Raw genomic sequence first — 19,160 nt, forward strand, 5'->3', positions numbered from 1 at the left:
TAAAGTCACCTGTTTATGTACAGTACAGAGCAGAGTTGCATTAGGATAGCCACATTAAATGGATTTATAATATTATTTGGTGCAGCTGGGCCGGAGCAGAAAGAGGAAAAAAAGGAAGACAGAGGGGGAAATTGTGGGGACAAGAGGGGGATAAGACAGAGAGACAACAACAACAGCAAACACAAGAACAACAACAGAACAACATGAGCAAACAGGATATGTACAAATATGATGGTAAAAGTGATAGCAAAGAAACAGTTAGTGAAATAAATAATACAGAAATTACAATGAACATTATTATACTACAAATAGAGCAATACAAATACCAATAGAAATAGCACTATTGATAATGAATAATAACAATAATTACCTCTTTTTTTATAAATGTTTGATTTATATAGGCTAGTAAGGTAACGTTTTGTACCTGACAAGTTTCGGCTATCTTGCTTCTGCAGCCTTCCTCAGAGGTGTCACGTGATGTTAGCGTGACGTCATCTGTGACGTGTTATATGGATTGTTCCATCCCACCTGAAGTGGTGGGATGGCGGTGTCCCCTGGTGTGCGCCGGGGGTAGGGCGGGGCGCCCCCTGTCGTCTGGATGTCTACCAAATGGCCGGGGGCGGCCCTGCAGGACTGTGTCCCAGGTGTGGGATAGTTGGTAAGCTCCTTCGTCCCTGTTGACAGTCTTTGGGGCCCGCTTCCAGATTTCAACCGCCTCTTTGATCTACCGATGGAATTTGTTGCTTTCCATTCTAATGACCTTGGCTGCCTCCCTGTTCATTAGATGGTTTTCCCTCTTGCAGTGGTCTGAAATGGCTGATTTTAGATTTTCCTGCGTTGCTTTCATTCTCGTTGCACGGGTGAGCGTTCCAGATGTTTCCTTTTCACATTCTTTCTGGTGTTCCTTTTTTCGTGCGCTGAACTGTCGACCTGTCTCTCCTATGTATGTTTTATTGCATGTTAGGCAAGGGATCTCATACATCACATCCAGGGCCGGCCCGTGGCATAGGCCGTATAGGCAAATGCTAAGGGCGCCGTCCATCAGGGGGCGCCACGCCAGTGCCACAAATGTTGGAGAAAAAAAAAAAAAAAAAAAAAAAAAGTTGGTACTATTATTTCTAAATACAAAAAATAATCCCACGTTAATTAAAATGCAAAGTAAAGCCTATTTAATAGAAACATAATTTGTTACAACATTACGCCCCCCCCCCCCTCCCTTCCCATATCATGACCCTTTTTGAACGTCACCACATCAAAAAAATCAACACAAGATGTCAAAACGACCAAAACTGTCAGGTGCCCACGGAAGAAAAAAATAGAAAAGAAGAGGAGGAGAAACGAGAAAAAGACAGAGGTAGCAGGTAGGTAACGTTAGCCTACATGAAATTATTTGTCTGTTACAGAATGTGATAGTAACCTGGCTTTTTAGCATTAAGCTAATGTTACATGATTCGGCAATTGCTAATCAATAAATAGCTAGTTCTGTTTTAACGTCATTTTTAATATTGTGGAGGGGGCTAAATTGTTATGGAAAATAATAATGTAACGTTAGGTAATTACAGTACTCAATCAATCAATCAATGTTTATTTATATAGCCCTAAATCACTCCCACCTTACATTCCTCAGGGACATTTGTATTAGATTTTTTAAGCAGGTGTTTCTTGTTTACATTGTTATTGCCTTCTGGTTAGCTAATGTTTGCCCTGCAGGTAATAGTCACTTTTCCACCCCTTTATATATTAGGTATAGTTGCAAGCCTAGTTGTTAAAGTGCACATCATTAATGTTAATTAAGCAATATCATATGAGAGGGAATGCTGTTTTTTGATTTGAGCACTGCTGTGATTCGGTTAAAGATAATCATAACATAACATTCTCATATAATATGTTAATTTGCTTACTTTAAGTTAAAAAAAAAGGTCAAAGACAAAGCTATTCGGTTTCTTGTGAGTATATACACTTCACTGCCGATGTGAGGAGGCGCCACCTAAAATCTTGCCTAGGGCGCCAGATTGGTTAGGGCCAGGCCTGATCACATCACACTTTTTCTCAGGGGGGATCTGATCCTTAGGGTGTATTAGGATTTGGCAAAGCTTGATGTGCGGCTTCACTGGTGTGCTGATGTGGTGTTCCCTCATCGCTCGCTGTATGCGTTCTGTGACGCCCCTGACGTATGGGAGGGTGACCATGCCCAGGTTTTCAGGCCTAGAACCTTTCTTCTTTTTTTCCTCCTTGTTGTTCCTCTGGACCTCTAGTTATCCTTTGTTTATGGCCCAGTTTGGGTAGTTGCAGGCTTTGAGCGCCTGTTTTATGTGGTCCTCCTCCTTTTCTCTGTCATGGTTGTCTGTAATCACCTTGGTGCGATCATATAGGGTGCGGACTACTGACAGTGTGTGTGCTGTGGGGTGCTCTGATGTCCATAGTAAGTATTAATCTGTGTGTGTGGGTTTTCTGTATATTGTTATCTTGATGCTTCCATCCTCAGTGTGGTTAATTTTCATGTCCAGGAAAGCGATGGATCTGTGCTCTTCCTCTTCATGAGTGAACTTTATGTTTCCCGTCTCGTCTATGGTGTTTAAGTGTTCTGTGAGTCTTTGTGTGTGGCCGGTCTTAATTTTCTCCAGGATGTCGTCCACATAGCGCCTCCAGAGGGACAGTCTACATCAGGGATGTCCAAAGTGCGGCCCGGGGGCCATTTGCGTCCCGCAGGTCATTTTTTAACGGCCCAACGGCCCATTTTAAAATACCATTAAAAAAAATTAAAAACATAAAAAGTGGTATGAAAGACCAAACAGGTGAAATGGAACAAGAAAATGTTGCAATGTTTACTCTAATAACACAAAGCTGCCATGCAGGCTGTTTCTTTCTTTTAAAAAAAAAAAAATGAATGAAAATCAATGTTATTATGAATTATTAACCTATTCAAGGCTCCAATTACGTCACATTAAATATTGCACTTTGAGATATTTTTTTGGGAAAATGTTGCATATGGGACGGTATAGCTCGGTTGGTAGAGCGGCCGTGCCAGCAACTTGAGGGTTGCAGGTTCGATCCCCGCTTCCGCCATCCTAGTCACTGCCGTTGGTCCTTGGGCAAGACACTTTACCCACCTGCTCCCAGTGCCACCCACACTGGTTTAAATGTAACTTAGATATTGGGTTTCACAATGTAAAGCGCTTTGAGTCACTTGAGAAAAAGCGCTATATAAATGTAATTCACTTCACTTCACTTCATATTTTCTGTTTGCCATATAAAGGGCCTAAAACAAACAAACAAAAAACATAAACAAAAAATACAACTTATAATCGACGGATAGATCTGAAGTTATATCGAGATTATTGTGTTAAAAGTAAACAGTAAAAAAAATGTACAATTTATTTTTTAACACTTTAATGAGTAGGACCCTTTTGGTTCCCCAATCATTTTTGTGTGATTTGTTTTTAAGTGTCATCGCTCAAAAAATAATAATGAATTAAAATCAATGGTGTTATGAGTTATTGACCTTTTTAAGACTCCAATTATTATATAAAATGTTATTGGGTGAAAATATTGCATATTTTGTGTTTTTTCCATAAAAAAAACTGGGTTTTCTTTGACAAAAAGAGCATACGACTTAAATCTTTAAAAACGTTATATTGACAGACAGACCTAATGTTGATCTGAATACTAAATAATGACACATTTTTTATATTTTTTTTAACAAAACCCTTTGGGGTGCCTGGGATCACGCCTGAGCGGAGGCCTAAATGTATATATATTTTTTACATATATTGTATTGATTTTTAAAATAAAAAAATATCAAAATGGCCCCCGCTTGCTTTGATTTTTCAGTGTGCGGCCCTCAGTGGAAAAAGTTTGGACACCCCTGGTCTACATCCTTCGGGAGCAATGGCTATGGCTTTGGCCTCCAAGTCCTCCATGAAGAAACCACTCATGATGGCTGAGAGGGGGTCCCCCATGGCAAAACCCTCCTTCTGTCTGTATATGGTCCCTCTGAACAGGAAATATGTAGACTTGGCTACGAATGATAACAACTGGACTGTGTTTTCAACTGTTAGGTTTGTTCGTTTCCGGAGTGTTGAGTCTGCTTGCAGGCGGTTCTGTACTATGTTTATTAAGACGTCCACTGGTGTTTTTGTGAATAGGGAGACTACGTCGTGACATATGAGTATCTCGTCCGATTTTACTTTTACAGTGCTTAATTCTTGTGCCAGCTGCTTTGAGTTTTTGCAGTGTTGCTTTGTCTGGCCTAGGAGAGGTTTTATTATCTCGACTAGGGCTTTCGAAAAGTTGTATGTAACTGAACCTATGCTGTCAACAATTGGGCGGAGTGGAACGTCATTTTTATGTATTTTAGGGGTGCCGTATATTCTAGGGGTGATACCGGCTGTCGGTACTAAAAAACTGTAGTTGTCCTTGTCTATTTTTCCCTCGTCCACTAATGGTTTTAGTAGAGTCTTCAGTTTTTTCTTTTTGTCTTCTGTCGGGTCCTTTTTTAGAACTTCATATGAGTCTTTATCCTCCAGCGTAGCTATCATTTGGTTTGCATATTGTTTTGTGTCCATAATTACTGTTGTCCTTCCTTTGTCTGCAGGTAGTACTTTGATTGTTTTGTCTTTGGCTATTGACTGTATAGCTTTCCATTTTTCCCTACTGGTGTTTATGTGTGTTATTTTGGTACAAAACTTTAACTTACTAGCCTACAAAAATCAACCATTTATAAATACACATTAGTAGGCTAAATTAACCTCTTCAACATAATAATTACCTCTATTATCAACAATACAGTTGTTCAAATGCAACAATACATATATGTAATGATAACTTGAAATACAAAAGAAAGCAGATAAATGCAGGGGAAGAAAGAAAGGCCAACTATATTAACCTTGTAGATTGTTATAGTAACAATAGGTTCAGCTTTGTCTTGTCTTTTGTAAAGTAAATGTGTACAGCCAATATGGGCATCTACATAAACAATATGATTTGCTTAAGTAGCTGGACAGGACAAAAAAAAAAAAAATTTTTTTTTAAAAAGGATAGCTACATTAAAGGCCTACTGAAATGACATTTTTTTTTATTCAAACGGGGATAGCAGATCCATTCTATGTGTCATACTTGATCATTTCGCGATATTGCCATATTTTTGCTGAAAGGATTTAGTAGAGAACTTCGACGATAAAGTTTGCAACTTTTGGTCGCTGATAAAAAAAGCCTTGCATGTACCGGAAGTAGCGTGACGTCACAGGTTGAAAGGCTCCTCACATTTCCCCATTGTTTACACCAGCGGCGAGAGCGATTCGGACCGGGAAAGCGACGATTACCCCATTAATTTGAGCCAGGAGGAAAGATTCGTGGATGAGGAACGTGAGAGTGAAGGACTAGAGTGCAGTGCAGGATGCATCTATTTTCGCTCTGACCGTAACTTAGGCACAAGCTGGTTCATTGGATTCCACACTCTCTCCTTTTTCTATTGTGGATCACGGATTTGTACTTTAAACCACCTCGGATACTATATCCTCTTGAAAATGAGAGTCGAGAACGCGAAATGGACATTCACAGTGACTTTTATCTCCACGACAATACATCGGCGAAGCACTTTAGCTACGGAGCTAACGTGATAGCATCGGGCTTAACTGCAGATAGAAACAAAAGAAATAAACCCCTGACTGGAAGGATAGATAGAAAATCAACAATACTATTAAACCATGGTCATGTAACTACAAGGTTAATGCTTTCCAGCCTGGCGAAGCTTAACAATGCTGTTGCTAACGACGCCATTGAAGCTAACTTAGCAACGGGACCTCACAGAGCTATGCTAAAAACATTAGCTATCCACTTACGCCAGCCAGCCCTCATCAACACCCGTGCTCACCTGCGTTCCAGCGATCGACGGAGCGACGAAGGACTTTACCCGATCATAGATGTGAATTTTGCGATGAAAACCGAGCTTTTTTTGTTGGATACAATGTGTCTGAATACATAGACGTTTTCAACCGGAAGTTTAGTGGGAAATTTAAAATTGCACTTTATAAGTTAACCCGGCCGAATTGGCATGTGTTGCAATGTAAGATTTCATCATTGATATATAAACTACCAGACTGCGTGGTTTCAGTAGACCTTTAATAGCAGTGACATTTTAGTGTTACTTTGCCTCATGTGTTTTACTGGCAAAAAAGCCTAATAAAACAACATCACTTTAATCAGCCTCGTGAAGCCTTCTGTGGTAGAAAAGAGGCTGACTCAGCACACTGAACACATACAGTCGAGCAGCTCAGTGTAGCAGCTGTTCAAAAATGAGTATGGTAGCCAAACTCTTGTCAGCTGTGCTCACACCCTATAAATAATGACAACACGTCAATAGCGGACCATGACTGGAACCTTTTGGTTGACCCAAGAGGACAAGGAAAAGGTTGTCTGGACCCTGGGATGATAGCACGTTCTGTAAGAATTCTAGTCCCACTTTAATAATATTTGTTAAATGTGGAAACTAATGTTAAAATAATTTCCACATCTCTCCCATGTACACTATATTGCCAAAAGTATTTGGCCACCCATCCAAATGATCAGAATCAGGTGTCCTAATCACTTTGCCCGGCCACAGGTGTATAAAATCAAGCACTTAGGCATGGAGACTCTTTCTACAAACATTTGTGAAAGAATGGGCTGCTCTCAGGAGCTCAGTGACTGTGCACCAGTGCACAAAGCAAGGTCCAGAAAGACATAAATGACAAGAGTCTGGTGTGGATGAACTTGACTGGCCTGCACAGAGTCCTGACCTGAACCCGATAGAACACCTTCGGGATGAATTAGAACGGAGACTGAGAGCCAGGCCTTCTCGACCAACATCAGTGTGTGACCTCACCAATGTGCTTTTGGAAGAATGGTGGAAAACTCCTATAAACACACTCCGCAACCTTGTGGACAGCCTTCCCAGAAGAGTTGAAGCTGTAATAGCTGCAAAAGGTGGACCGACATATTGAACCCTATGGGTTAGGAATGCGATGGCACTTCAAGTTCATATTTGAGTCAAGGCAGGTGGCCAAATACTTTTGGCAATATAGTGTACCTTCATCATAACATTGAACGAATCCATCCGAACCCAGAAGGCTACGCTCTAAAACATTTCATTAAAAGACATTTTAATCCCTTCACATACTGTACGTACTTGAACATTCATCCCCACAGGGGTCACCAACGGTCTAACTTATCTCAATTGCAGGAGAGCGGCACTTAATTAGCCGCGGTTAATAGGGTCATACGTCTTCTTAAAGGGTGAGTCTAGGGTGTGTATGCAACATTGCACATGTGGGGGTGGGGGGGTCTTTGGGTTTAACGCTCCAGCTAGAGTTACAGTTGGCTGACGGTGTTTCCAGGCAACTGTTTGTTATGGCCTCACATTAGCATGCAGCTATGATGTCATATGGCACCGAAAAAGAAGGAGTAGGGGTGTAACGGTACGCCGTTAACACGCTTTGGTATGTACCTCGGTTTTAAGGTCACGGTGAGGTTCATTTCCACCCCGTAAGGAAACAAAACATAAAACCGCTTAACTTTCGTGTAAACAGCTTTAATGATTTTTTTTTTAAGTGGGACATAAACAAAGAAAATGGATGGAGGAATGGATGAAAAAAACTGCAAACTGCTAGCAGGTCAACGTCGCCTACACACAATAAAAAAATCCTAAACAGTGAAGAGGTAAGTTTTTTCAAACGTGATTCACAGGCAGAAAGTTAAAGTTAAAGTACCACTGATAGCCACACACACTAGGTGTGGTGAAATGACTCTCTGCATTTGACCCATCCCCTTGTTCCACCCCCTGGGAGGTGAGGGGAGCAGTGAGCAGCAGCGGTGGCCGCGCTCGGGAATCATTTTGGTGATGTAACCCCCCGATTCCAACCCTTGATGCTGAGTGCCAAGCAGGGTGGTAATGGGTCCCATTTTTAAAGTCTTTGGTATGACTCGGCCGGGGTTTGAACTAGGGCTGGGCGATATATTGATATACTCGATATATCGCGGGTTTGTCTCTGTGCGATATAGAAAACGACTATATCGTGAGTATTCGAGTATACGTTCTCCCGCAGTTGTTTTAGCTGCGGGCATTACACTACAGGCTCTTCTCACTCTTTCTTGTCTCTCCTTCTCACAGAGAGAGAAAACAAGCACACCTTGTTACATACGTCACATACTGTCGCGCGTGCAACGTCATATACGCCCTCGCCGAGCAGAGAGGTAGCGGCATGGATAACGTTAGGCGGAGTGGTGCGAGTGGTAATACGAGAGAGAGAAGGTGTGAATCTGGTAACAAATGGAGGAAGAATAATTAATTCCCAAGGAAAACAGCACGGGGTCCATCGTCTGGCGGTGGTTTGGCTTCAAGCGGGAAGATGTCGAACAGACAACCGTAATATGTCTAGTATGCGGCAAAAGCGTTGCTACAAAAAGTAGCGGCACTACTAATTTGTAGCATCATTTGAAAAGTCACCCGTTTAGAGAATGAAGAGTGCTTGAAACTCCGCATGTCAACATATCGACCGGTGCCACACCCACAAAATGCCGAAGCAACCAGCACCGACCCAATTGAGCCTGGCGTCTTCCATTTCCACATCAACACCGTATGAAAAAAATAGTCAACACCAGAAGGACATAGCGAAGGACATACACTATTTGATTTCCTATTATGCAGCTCATTTTTATTTGACAGTTATTGAAATATCTTGTGTGACATCATGCACAAAAGTGCACTTTATTTGTTTTAAACTATTGTAGTGGCGTTCTGTACAAAAAGTGCACTTTAATTTAGTGTTTTGAAATGTCATCTTAGTGACATCATGCACAATAGCTTGTTGGAAAATGTCTCTGACAATCTTGCACTTTTTGTTTTGAAATGACATGAATGTTTGTGCCACTGCTTAATAAATACAGTTTTGGTAAATTGACTTAGTTGGGATTTCCCTCTCTGCATGAAAGTTTAAAATGAGCATATATTAATGCAGTATAAACAAGAATGTTTTAATGTAGACACATAGAATCATCATACTGCTGTGATTATATGCATCAAGTGTTCATTTCTTTCTTGCTTTCTTTTTTTTAGTTTATTTCAAACATGAACACACTTACAGTATATTACATCACAATTTCATATCATTTCACTTTTCATCATGTCCGAAAAGGAGCAGGAAGAAGCAAAGCTTATTTAATCCTACCCCTTTCCCACTTCAGAGCGTTTACAAATATATATAATCATTTACTGACTTTTTTATATAATAAAATAACATCTGCGATTTAGTATACACAACAGTTTTGTAATATGTAATTAATTAATTCAGTCATTAACATACTGAGATGAAGAATATCTTACTTTCAATGAGGTTGAAAGTATTTCTCATAATTCTTCTTCTTTGTACTTTGTAAGCACTATTATTTTGAACAACCTCTTAAACTGGATCATATCAGTACAATGTTTAACTTCTTTACTTAATCCATTCCATCATTTAATTCCACATACTGATATGCTAAAGGTTCTAAGTGTTGTACGTGCATACAAATGTTTTAAATAATTTTTTCCTCTAAGGTTATATTTCTCCTCTTTACTTAATTCAAGGCTAAGGCAAAATATCGAGATATATATTGTGTATCGTGACATGGCCTAAAAATATTGAGGTATTAATAAAAGGCCATAATGCACAGCCCTAGTTTGAACTCACAACCTACCTCTAACCACAAGGCCACTGAGACCCTCTACCTAAATGCCTCGGTGGGTGCTGCTGTTTTACTTACTTTATTTTACTTTTCACCAGTTTTTGTTTCCTGCAGGATTTAGAGAGGACACTAGAGTGGTACCTCATCTTAAGTGTGCCCCAACTTAAAAAGGTTTTGAGATGAGAGCCCCTTTATTTGGGGCAAGGTGCCTATTTGTCTGAAATTGAAAAAAATGACACACCCAGCGATGAACTGACAGGAACAAAAAGGGTATTATTACAGGAAGATAGGAATTCTTCCAAACCAGAATACATCTCGGTGGGTGCTGCTGTTTTGGTTAGCAAGTTACAGTTCAGTAGTTTTCGTTTTCTGCAGGAATTAGTGGTACCTCAACTTAAGAGTGCTCCAAGTGTTTTGAGACAAGAGCTGTCTTTTGGCTAATTGTTATGCTTTAAGTTGCAAGCAACAATTTGAGTTACAAACATCCCCCGCCATTAGTTGGCGTAGCAAACGTCACAGTGAACCTCGTAAGATCGGACCAAAACATCCCGTCTTACTCGCTAGCATTAGCTTACAGCGAGAAATCGCTAAAAACAAAAATTGAGCTGTTTGGCCACAATACCCAGCAATATGTTTGGAGGAGAAAAGCTGAGGCCTTTAATCCCAGGAACACCATACCTACCGTCAAGCATGGTGGTGGTAGTATTATGCTCTGGGCCTGTTTTGCTGCCAATGGAACTGGTGCTTTACAGAAAGTAAATGGGACAATGAAAAAGGAGGATTACCTCCAAATTCTTCAGGACAACCTAAAATCATCAGCCCGGAGGTTGGGTCTTGGGCGCAGTTGGGTGTTCCAACAGGACAATGACCCCAAACACACGTCAAAAGTGGTAAAGGAATGACTAAATCAGGCTAGAATTAAGGTTTTAGAATGGCCTTCCCAAAGTCCTGACTTAAACATGTGGACAATGCTGAAGAAACAAGTCCATGTCAGAAAACCAACAAATTTAGCTGAACTGCACCAATTTTGTCAAAAGGAGTGGTCAAAAATTCAACCAAAAGCTTGCAAGAAGCTTGTGGGTGGCTACCAAAAGTGCCTTATTGCAGTGACTTTTAACCCAGCAGATTTGGTCACATTTCCAGTAGACCCATAATAAATTCATAAAAGAACCAAACTCCATGAATGTTTTTTTGTGACCAACAAGTATGTGCTCCAATCACTCTATCACAAAAAAATAAGAGTTGTAGAAATTTTTGGAAACTCAAGACAGCCATGACATTATGTTTTACGCAGAAAAAGTGCAATTCTTGTGTAGAACATTTAATATCAAAGACAAAAAAAAGTCTCTTTCAGGCAGCAAGATAAGTCGGGAGTGATTCTAAAAATGCATATATTCTCTTTGTCAGCAGACAGGCTTAAAGCCCAGAAATGTAATTAAAAATCACGATGAGACAGCAAGATCCGGTACTTTTCCTTCGTGGGATAAGATTATATCGGCCCTGTCAGCTCTCCTCCCCACGTCATCAGTAAAATGTTCTCTGCGACTTTTAGAGAGCTAATCTAAAATGCAGCAGCAAAATCCATACACTGTGCAGTCCGCGATCAATATTGGATCAGTAAGGAGCAGTTTATCAGAAAGCGGGCAGAGTGACTGCAAGCCACTTCCTCACAGCAAGGATACATCAATAATTCCCTCATTATGCCAATGACATTGGATCAATGGAGATGGTTGAAGCTTTTTTTTTTTTTTTTTTTTTTTTACCTGTCCATATTTAGCAGCCAAGTGAAGAGGGCTCCAAAAGTTGTTGGCCACAGGATGAGGGTCGGCCCCGTTGTCCAACAGCACGGCCACCACGTCCCGATAGCCGCTAGCACATGCTATGTGAAGCTTGGAAAAGACAGACACTGTAAGTTAGGTCAATTTCACTGAAAAGTAGTTAGGACTAGTGTTGTTCCGATACCAATATTTTGCTAACGGTAGCAAAATGTTTTTCGGTACTTTTCGGTACTTTTCGAAATAAAGGGGACCATAAAAAATGTCATTATCTGCTTTATTTGAACAAAAAAATCTTAGGGTACATTAAACATATGTTTATTATTGCAAGTTTGTCCTTCAATAAATTAGTGAACATACAACACAACTTGTCTTTTAGTAGTAAGTAAACAAACAAAGGCTCCTAATTTAGTCTGCTGACATATGCAGTAACATATTGTGTCATTTATCATTCTATTATTTTGTCAAAATTATTAAGGACAAGTGGTAGAAAATGAATTATTAATCTACTTGTTCATTTACTGTTAATATCTGCTTATTTTCTCTTTTAACATGTTCTATCTGCACTTCTGTTAAAATGTAACTTATTCTTCTTTTCTTTGATACTTTACATTAGTTTTGGATGATACCACAAATTTGGGTATCAATCCGATACCAAGTAGTTACAGGATCATACATTGGTCATATTCAAAGTCCTCATGTGTCCAGGGACATATTTCCTGAGTTTATAAACATAATATAAATTCCCAAAAAAACGAAAGAAGATATTGTGATGCTAAAAAATATCAATGTAATAATCGTGGTATCGACTAGATACGCTCCTGTACTTGGTATTATTACAGTGGATGTTTGGTGTAGATCAAGGGTGTCCAAAGTGCGGCCCGGGGGCCATTTGCGGCCCGCAGCTAATTGTTTACCGGCCCGCCACACATTCTGCAAAAATTGCAAAATTGATAGTATTGCAAAAATTAAAAAAAACATTTAAAAAAGTGGAATGAGGTGAAATCTAACGAGAAAAAGTTGCAATGTTGACACAAAGCTGCCATGCAGGCTGTTTTTTATTCTTTTGTCTTTCTTTATTTTTTATTTTTTTTGCCATTGCTCCAAAAAAAAAAAGACAAAAAAATCTATGTTATAATGAATTATTGACCTATTCATGGGTCCAATTACTTAAAAAATTTCACTTTAAAAAGTTTTATGTGGAAAAAATATTGCATATATTGTGTGGTCGCCATATAAAAACATCAAAGTTTTCTTTGACAAAAGAGCATAAAAACAAACAAAATAATAGTTTATACGTAAAATCGACAGATATATCTGAAGTTGATCTCGTAACTTAAGTGTTGAAAGTAAAAAAAAAAAAAACGAATACAAATGTATCACTTTATGAGTGGGGGACCTTTTGGATCCCAAATATATTTAGTGGGATTTTATTAATATTTTCACTGATTTCTCAAAAATATTAAAGAATTGAAATCAATGGTGTCCTGCATTATTGATCTTTCTGAGCTCTAATTACTAAATACTGCATATTTCCAGTTTTGCTATAAAAAACAAAGTTGTCTTTGACAGAAAAGGCATAAAACCTTTTTTTTTTTTTACTTTTTATCAACCTGAAGTTGATATAGAGATTTACTGTAAGCGCTAAATAAAAAATAATAATAATAATTTGACTTATTTTTAAACGTTTTAATGACTGAGACCCTTTATGGTCCCCGGGAGCCCTAAAGGTAAAAAAAAAAAATCCATATATTTTGTTATGGTTTGAAAATTAAAAATCTCAAAATGGCCCCCGCATGCTTAAATTTTTCCGTGTGCGGCCCTCAGTGGAAAAAGTTTGGACACCCCTGGTGTAGATCCACCAATGGCGTTTGTTTATATTGTAGCGTCCCGCATTTAATAAAGTCAAATACAAATAAGGCAACAAGAGAAGTATCCTACACTTCTCTTTTGTAAAGTAAATCTGAACAGCCGATATGGGCATCTACATCAAATATATGATTTGCCTGAGAAGCTGGACAGGACAAAAAAATTAAAATAAAAGAAATAAATAAATAAATATTGCAGCGTCCTGGAAGAGTTGGTGCTGCAGGGAATTCTGGGAATTTGTTCTCAATGAATCAATCAATCAATCAAAGTTTACTTAAATAGCCCTAAATCACGAGTGTCTCAAAGGGCTGCACAAGCCACAACGACAGTGTTGTGTTTATGTTGTGTTGCGGTGCAAATATTCTCCCAAAATGTGTTTGTCGTTGTTGTTTAGTGCGGTTTCACTATATGGCACATGTTTATGACAGTGTTGGCGTTGTTCATACGGCCACCCTTAGTGTGACATGCATGGCTGTTGACTAAGTATGCCCTTCATGCACCTGTGTGTCGTGTGTTCAAAGTTAAGAGGATTGTCTTCCTGGTATGTATAGGTAACAATCGTCCTAAAAGGGTGATATTTGAAATAAATATACTTGATATTTCTCCATGGAGAAAAGGATTAGTGATTTTGATGTACTTACAACACTGCTGACAGCGGACAGACATTAGCATGTCTAAAGAGGCGTTTCAGTGTTATACCTTTACCTTTATCTTTAGTTATTAAGCCAAAATGTGTCCGTTCTCCCTTTTCTGTCTCCACACTGTGTCTGCTTGTAAGTACTCCATGTGTGTGCACTGCAGAGTCTGCATGACACGACGTGACGACGACGGCGGGTGGGGGACCGGTACTTTTTAGAGTCGGTATAGTACGTAATATGATTCATTAGTATCGCGGTACTATACTATACCGTACAACCCTAGTTAGGACACAAGGAGAATTACCAAGGTGACTCCGTCGTCATTGGGCTGATTGAGATCGGCCCCCGCGGCTACAAGCTGCTTCACATCAGACAACATGATATTGGATCTCTGCGACCTCACGGTGTGGATAGATGACACATGCACACCTGGCAAAAAACATGGTGGAATTCTTGTTGGTTTACAAATGGGACAAATCTGAGCACTTGTTAGTAACACACAAGCAAACATAACTTCATAATCTCACAAATAAGACTGAGCTGATAGAGGCCGTTTGTATTAGCAGTCGATCGGTCAATCTATATTTGCTCTTAGCTTTAGGAGAGCTGACAAATGGGCGGTACAGATGATAAATATGTTTGTTTGTTGACATATCAGCCCATTTTTTTTTAATTTTAGGACAGGTTCTTAAAGGAAAACAACGACAATAATAATTACAATTTCTAATACATTTATTTCATTCAAACTTAAAACCGTTTTATTTCCTTTTTTTTTACTACTGTTAATTATAATAATCTCATAATGATAAGGTTGTTTTATTTAACACTATATTGTCTACTGCAGGGGTCACCAACGCGGTGCCCGCGGGCACCAGGTAGCCCGTAAGGACCAGATGAGTAGCCCGCTGGCCTATTCTAAAAATAGCTCAAATAGCAGCACTTACCAGTGAGCTGCCTCTATTTTTTAAATTGTATTTATTTACTAGCAAGCTGGTCTCGCTTTGCCCGACATTTTTAATTCTAAGAGAGACAAAACTCAAATAGAATTTGAAAATCCAAGAAAATATTTTAAAGACTTGGTCTTCACTTGTTTAAATAAATACATTATTTTTTTTACTTTGCTTCTTATAACTTTCAGAAAGACAATTTTAGAGAAAAAATACAACCTTAAAAATGATTTTAGGATTTTTAAACACATATACCTTTTTACCTTTTAAATTCCTTCCTCTTCTTTCCTGACAATTTAAATCAATGTTCAAGTAAATGTTTTTTTTTTATTGTAAAGAATAATAAATACATTTTAATTTAATTCTTAATTTTAGCTTCTGTTTTTTCGATGAAGAATATTTGTGAAATATTTCTTCAAACTTATGATTAAAATTAAAAAAAAATATTCTGGCAAATCTAGAAAATCTGTAGAATCAAATTTAAATCTTATTTCTAAGTCTTTTGAATTTCTTTTGAAATTTTTGTTCTGTAAAATCAAGAAGAAATAATTATTTGTCTTTGTTAGAAATATAGCTTGGTCCAATTTGTTATATATTCTAACAAGGTGCAGATTGGATTTTAACCTATTTAAAACATGTCATCAAAATTCTAAAATTAATCTTAATCAGGAAAAATTACTAATGATGTTCCATAAATAATTTTTTTAATTTTTTCAAAAATATTCAAATTAGCTAGTTTCTCTCTTCGTTTTTTCGGTTGAATTTTGAATTTTAAAGAGTCGAAATTGAAGATAAACTATGTTTCAAAATGTAATTGTCATTTTTTTCCTGTTTTCTCCTCTTTTAAACCGTTGAATTAAGTCTAAATATCATTAATTATTAATAATAACATAGAGTTAAAGGTAAATTGAGCAAATTGGCTATTTCTGGCAATTTATTTAAGTGTGTATCAAACTGGTAGCCCTTCGCATTAATCAGTACCCAAGAAGTAGCTCTTGGTTTCAAAAAGGTTGGTGACCCCTGGTCTACTGTATATATTACAATCCTTATGCTATGATAGTAAAAACATATTCATTTACAAGTTAAGTCATAAAAATGTTTTATTAACAACAACAATAATACTAATTTAAACTAATAATATAAATAATATGCACAAGTACAATAATATTTTATTAAGTCACTACAGCAAACTTTTATTTAAGTTTTGATGTATCGAATAATTTTAACATTTTTGGCATGGTATTTGTTATTTATTTATATGTTGGTTCCATTTTTTATTTGAAGTTTTTATGAATTTATTATTGGTCTCCTGAAAATGTGACCAAATCTGCTGGGTCAAAAGTATACATACAGCAATGTTCATATTTGGTTACATGTCCCTTGGCAAGATTCACTGCAATAAGGCACTTTTGGTAGCCATCCACAAGCTTCTGGTTGAATTTTTGACCACTCCTCTTGACAAAATTGGTGCAGTTCAGCTAAATGTATTGGTTTTTTTTTTTTACATGGACTTGTTTCTTCAGCATTGTCCACACGTTTAAGTCAGGACTTTGGGAAGGCCATTCTGAAAATTAAATTAAATAGTAATACACATTCGTGTATAGGCTTTTTTAAAAAAATATAATTGTATTTTTAGGAGAGTTGTCTAATACATCTGTAAATATGAAATGTTTTCTATTTTTTATTTTTGTGTTCTGTTATAAGGCTGCGTCCACTAAAATGAGCATATATCTCGAACATTAAAATAAAAAAATGTGACTTAATTTAAATAATACATTACCCTTTTAAAGTTTTCTTAAGCTGCTGCACCTCCTGGGATAGGCACTATTTTGACGTTAAATATGCACAGGGAATATTGTGTATATGTATTAATGTATTTAGACTTACTAATAAATACAGTGTGAACTCGTCTAATGTATGTTACTGGGTTAGTAGATGTACATGCCCGTTCATTGCCCCCACAAACTTGATGTGGATCAAGGGAGTGAGGCAATGTTTCCATAGCAACAGAGGCCCAGAACGCCATGATTGTAGTAGTGGAAGGGGGAGGTTGTTTAAGAAAGGGTTTGATCACGCCAGGGCCCAACAAAAGCAGAGTGAAGTAGCCATAAATTAAATACAGAAAGAGACGCTGTGTGTGTGTGTGTGTGTGTGTGTGTGTGTGTGTGTGTGTGTGTGTGTGTGTGTGTGTGTGTGTGTGTGTGTGTTCTTGTCTTTCTACCCTTCTTGAGACAGGAAAAGTACCTTCCATATGAACAAGTTAGGACCGGAATCATGGTCCCAATACGCAAAACCATTGCATCTAATAGAGAATGTCTCATTAGCAACCCTGGTGGTGAAATCTATCAAAATTAGGGTGGTCCCAAAAAGGAAGGATTTTTCAAATTGACTGTGTGTCGGTTTTAAAAGTGCTCCCCCTCTGGTCAACATATGAAATAACAAGTGTGTAAAAAAGTTTGACGTGCTCCCTCTGTGGCCAACATATGTAATAACAAGTGTGTGTAAGAAATTTAAATGCACCCCCTTTGGCCAAAATTAATAAAAAATATAACATAAATATGTATACGTATATATACCGTAATTTCCGGACTATAAGCCGCTACTTTTTCCCCTCGTTCTGGTCCCTGCGGCTTATACAACGGTGCGGCTTATTTACGGCCTGTTCTTCTCCGACACCGACGAAGAGGATTTCGGTGGTTTTAGTACGCAGGAGGAAGACGATGACACAATGATTACAGACTGACTTTTCATATACCGGTAGGCTGGTTATTTTGATAACGTACAGGCGAGCACTTTGTATTACTTTGCACCGTTGTATTATTTGTACTCTGCACGAATGCTGTTCGCCATGTCAAAGATGTGAAAGTTTGATTGAATGATTGAAAGATTTATTGTTAATAAATGGGACGCTTTGCGTTCCCAAACAGTCATCTCTGTCCCAACAATCCCCTCCGTGGTAGCAGGAACCCCTATATACTACGGTAATTACACATCAAAACCCTGCGGCTTATAGTCGGGTGCGGCTTATATATGGAGCAATCTGTATTTTCCCCTAAATTTAGCTGGTGCGACTTATAGTCAGGTGCGGCTTATAGTCCGGAAATTACGTTATGTATAAATATGCATACTGCAATAACTTGAAGTAAATAATGAAGAAAAAAAACCAATTACCCACAAAAAATTATTAAAATTTAAATAAAAGCAGTCTTTTTCTCACAATGTGTCGACTTTTTTCTTATAAAATTGGGAACAATTTCTCATATCCTTTCTGTTTCTGTAATATTGCAATATTTTCTCGTAAAATTATTACTTTTTTATGTAAAAGTACTTTATGTAAAATTATTACTTTTTAATGCAAAATGGCAACATTTGTCATATACAATTCTGACTTTTATCACACTATTGCCAATTTTTTGATGTTCTTGTAAAATAGTGACATTTTTTGAGTAAAATTATGACTTTTGTTATAATTTTGCCAATTGAAATTCCGATTATTATTATAATATTGCCAACATTTTGAAATGTTCTTATAAAATTGTGACTTTTGTCAAATAAAAGTATGACTCTTTTCATTGTGGGTCGGATCACAGCTGACTCTTCTCACCCTGGACACACACTATTCTCCCCTCTCCCCTCAGGCAGGAGACTACGCTCCATCCAGACCCACACCTCCCGCCACCTGAACAGTTTTTTCCCCTCGGCCATCAGGCAAATGAACAATAACTCCTAACAGCAGCTCCTTGAATTCCTTGAATCCCTTCTAAGTCTATCTGATAGCTCAGTCACAGCTCTTTTTATTACCAAATATGTGTTATATGTGTTTTATGTTGCACGTTTGCACCAAGAAAAATTCCTAGTTTGTGAACCCGTTCTCAAACAATGGCAATAAAACTATTCTGATTCTGATTCTGACTTGCCAAAATGTAAAGCATTTTCTTGTAAAATTGTGACTGTTATTGAACAAAATTCCGATTTTTATCATGATATTGCACAAATGTTCAGTTTTTCTTGTAAAATGTTGACTTGCGACTTATTATAAAACTGCCAAAATTCTAAGTTTTCTTGTGAAATTGTGGCCTTTTTTCTTGTGAAATTCCAACTCATTTTTTACTACTATCAAGTTTTTTAAATATTTCCATAGTATGTATATATTATTAAAGTTGTAAATACAAATCTTTATAAATCAAGAAAGGGTGGTCCTAAAGAGGTAGGCCTTATTCGGAGGTCTCAAG

At 37.8% G+C, this 19,160-nt stretch overlaps 1 protein-coding gene across 7 annotated transcripts in view; it reads right to left on the reverse strand.

The window, feature by feature from the left end:
* The window catches only part of myo16 (myosin XVI), a 375,845-nt gene that overhangs the window by 221,586 nt on the left and 135,099 nt on the right, over positions 1-19,160 (reverse strand). For all 7 annotated transcript variants that reach the window (XM_062069026.1, XM_062069027.1, XM_062069029.1 and 4 more), the window contains 2 exons: positions 14,286-14,410; positions 11,463-11,588 (listed from right to left, as the gene is read on the reverse strand). In XM_062069026.1, the coding sequence (XP_061925010.1) occupies positions 11,463-11,588; positions 14,286-14,410 (251 nt within the window). The remainder of the gene's footprint in view (positions 1-11,462; positions 11,589-14,285; positions 14,411-19,160) is intronic.

Source organism: Entelurus aequoreus, linkage group LG14 (genome assembly GCF_033978785.1).
Source record: "Entelurus aequoreus isolate RoL-2023_Sb linkage group LG14, RoL_Eaeq_v1.1, whole genome shotgun sequence".
Lineage (NCBI taxonomy): Eukaryota > Metazoa > Chordata > Actinopteri > Syngnathiformes > Syngnathidae > Entelurus > Entelurus aequoreus.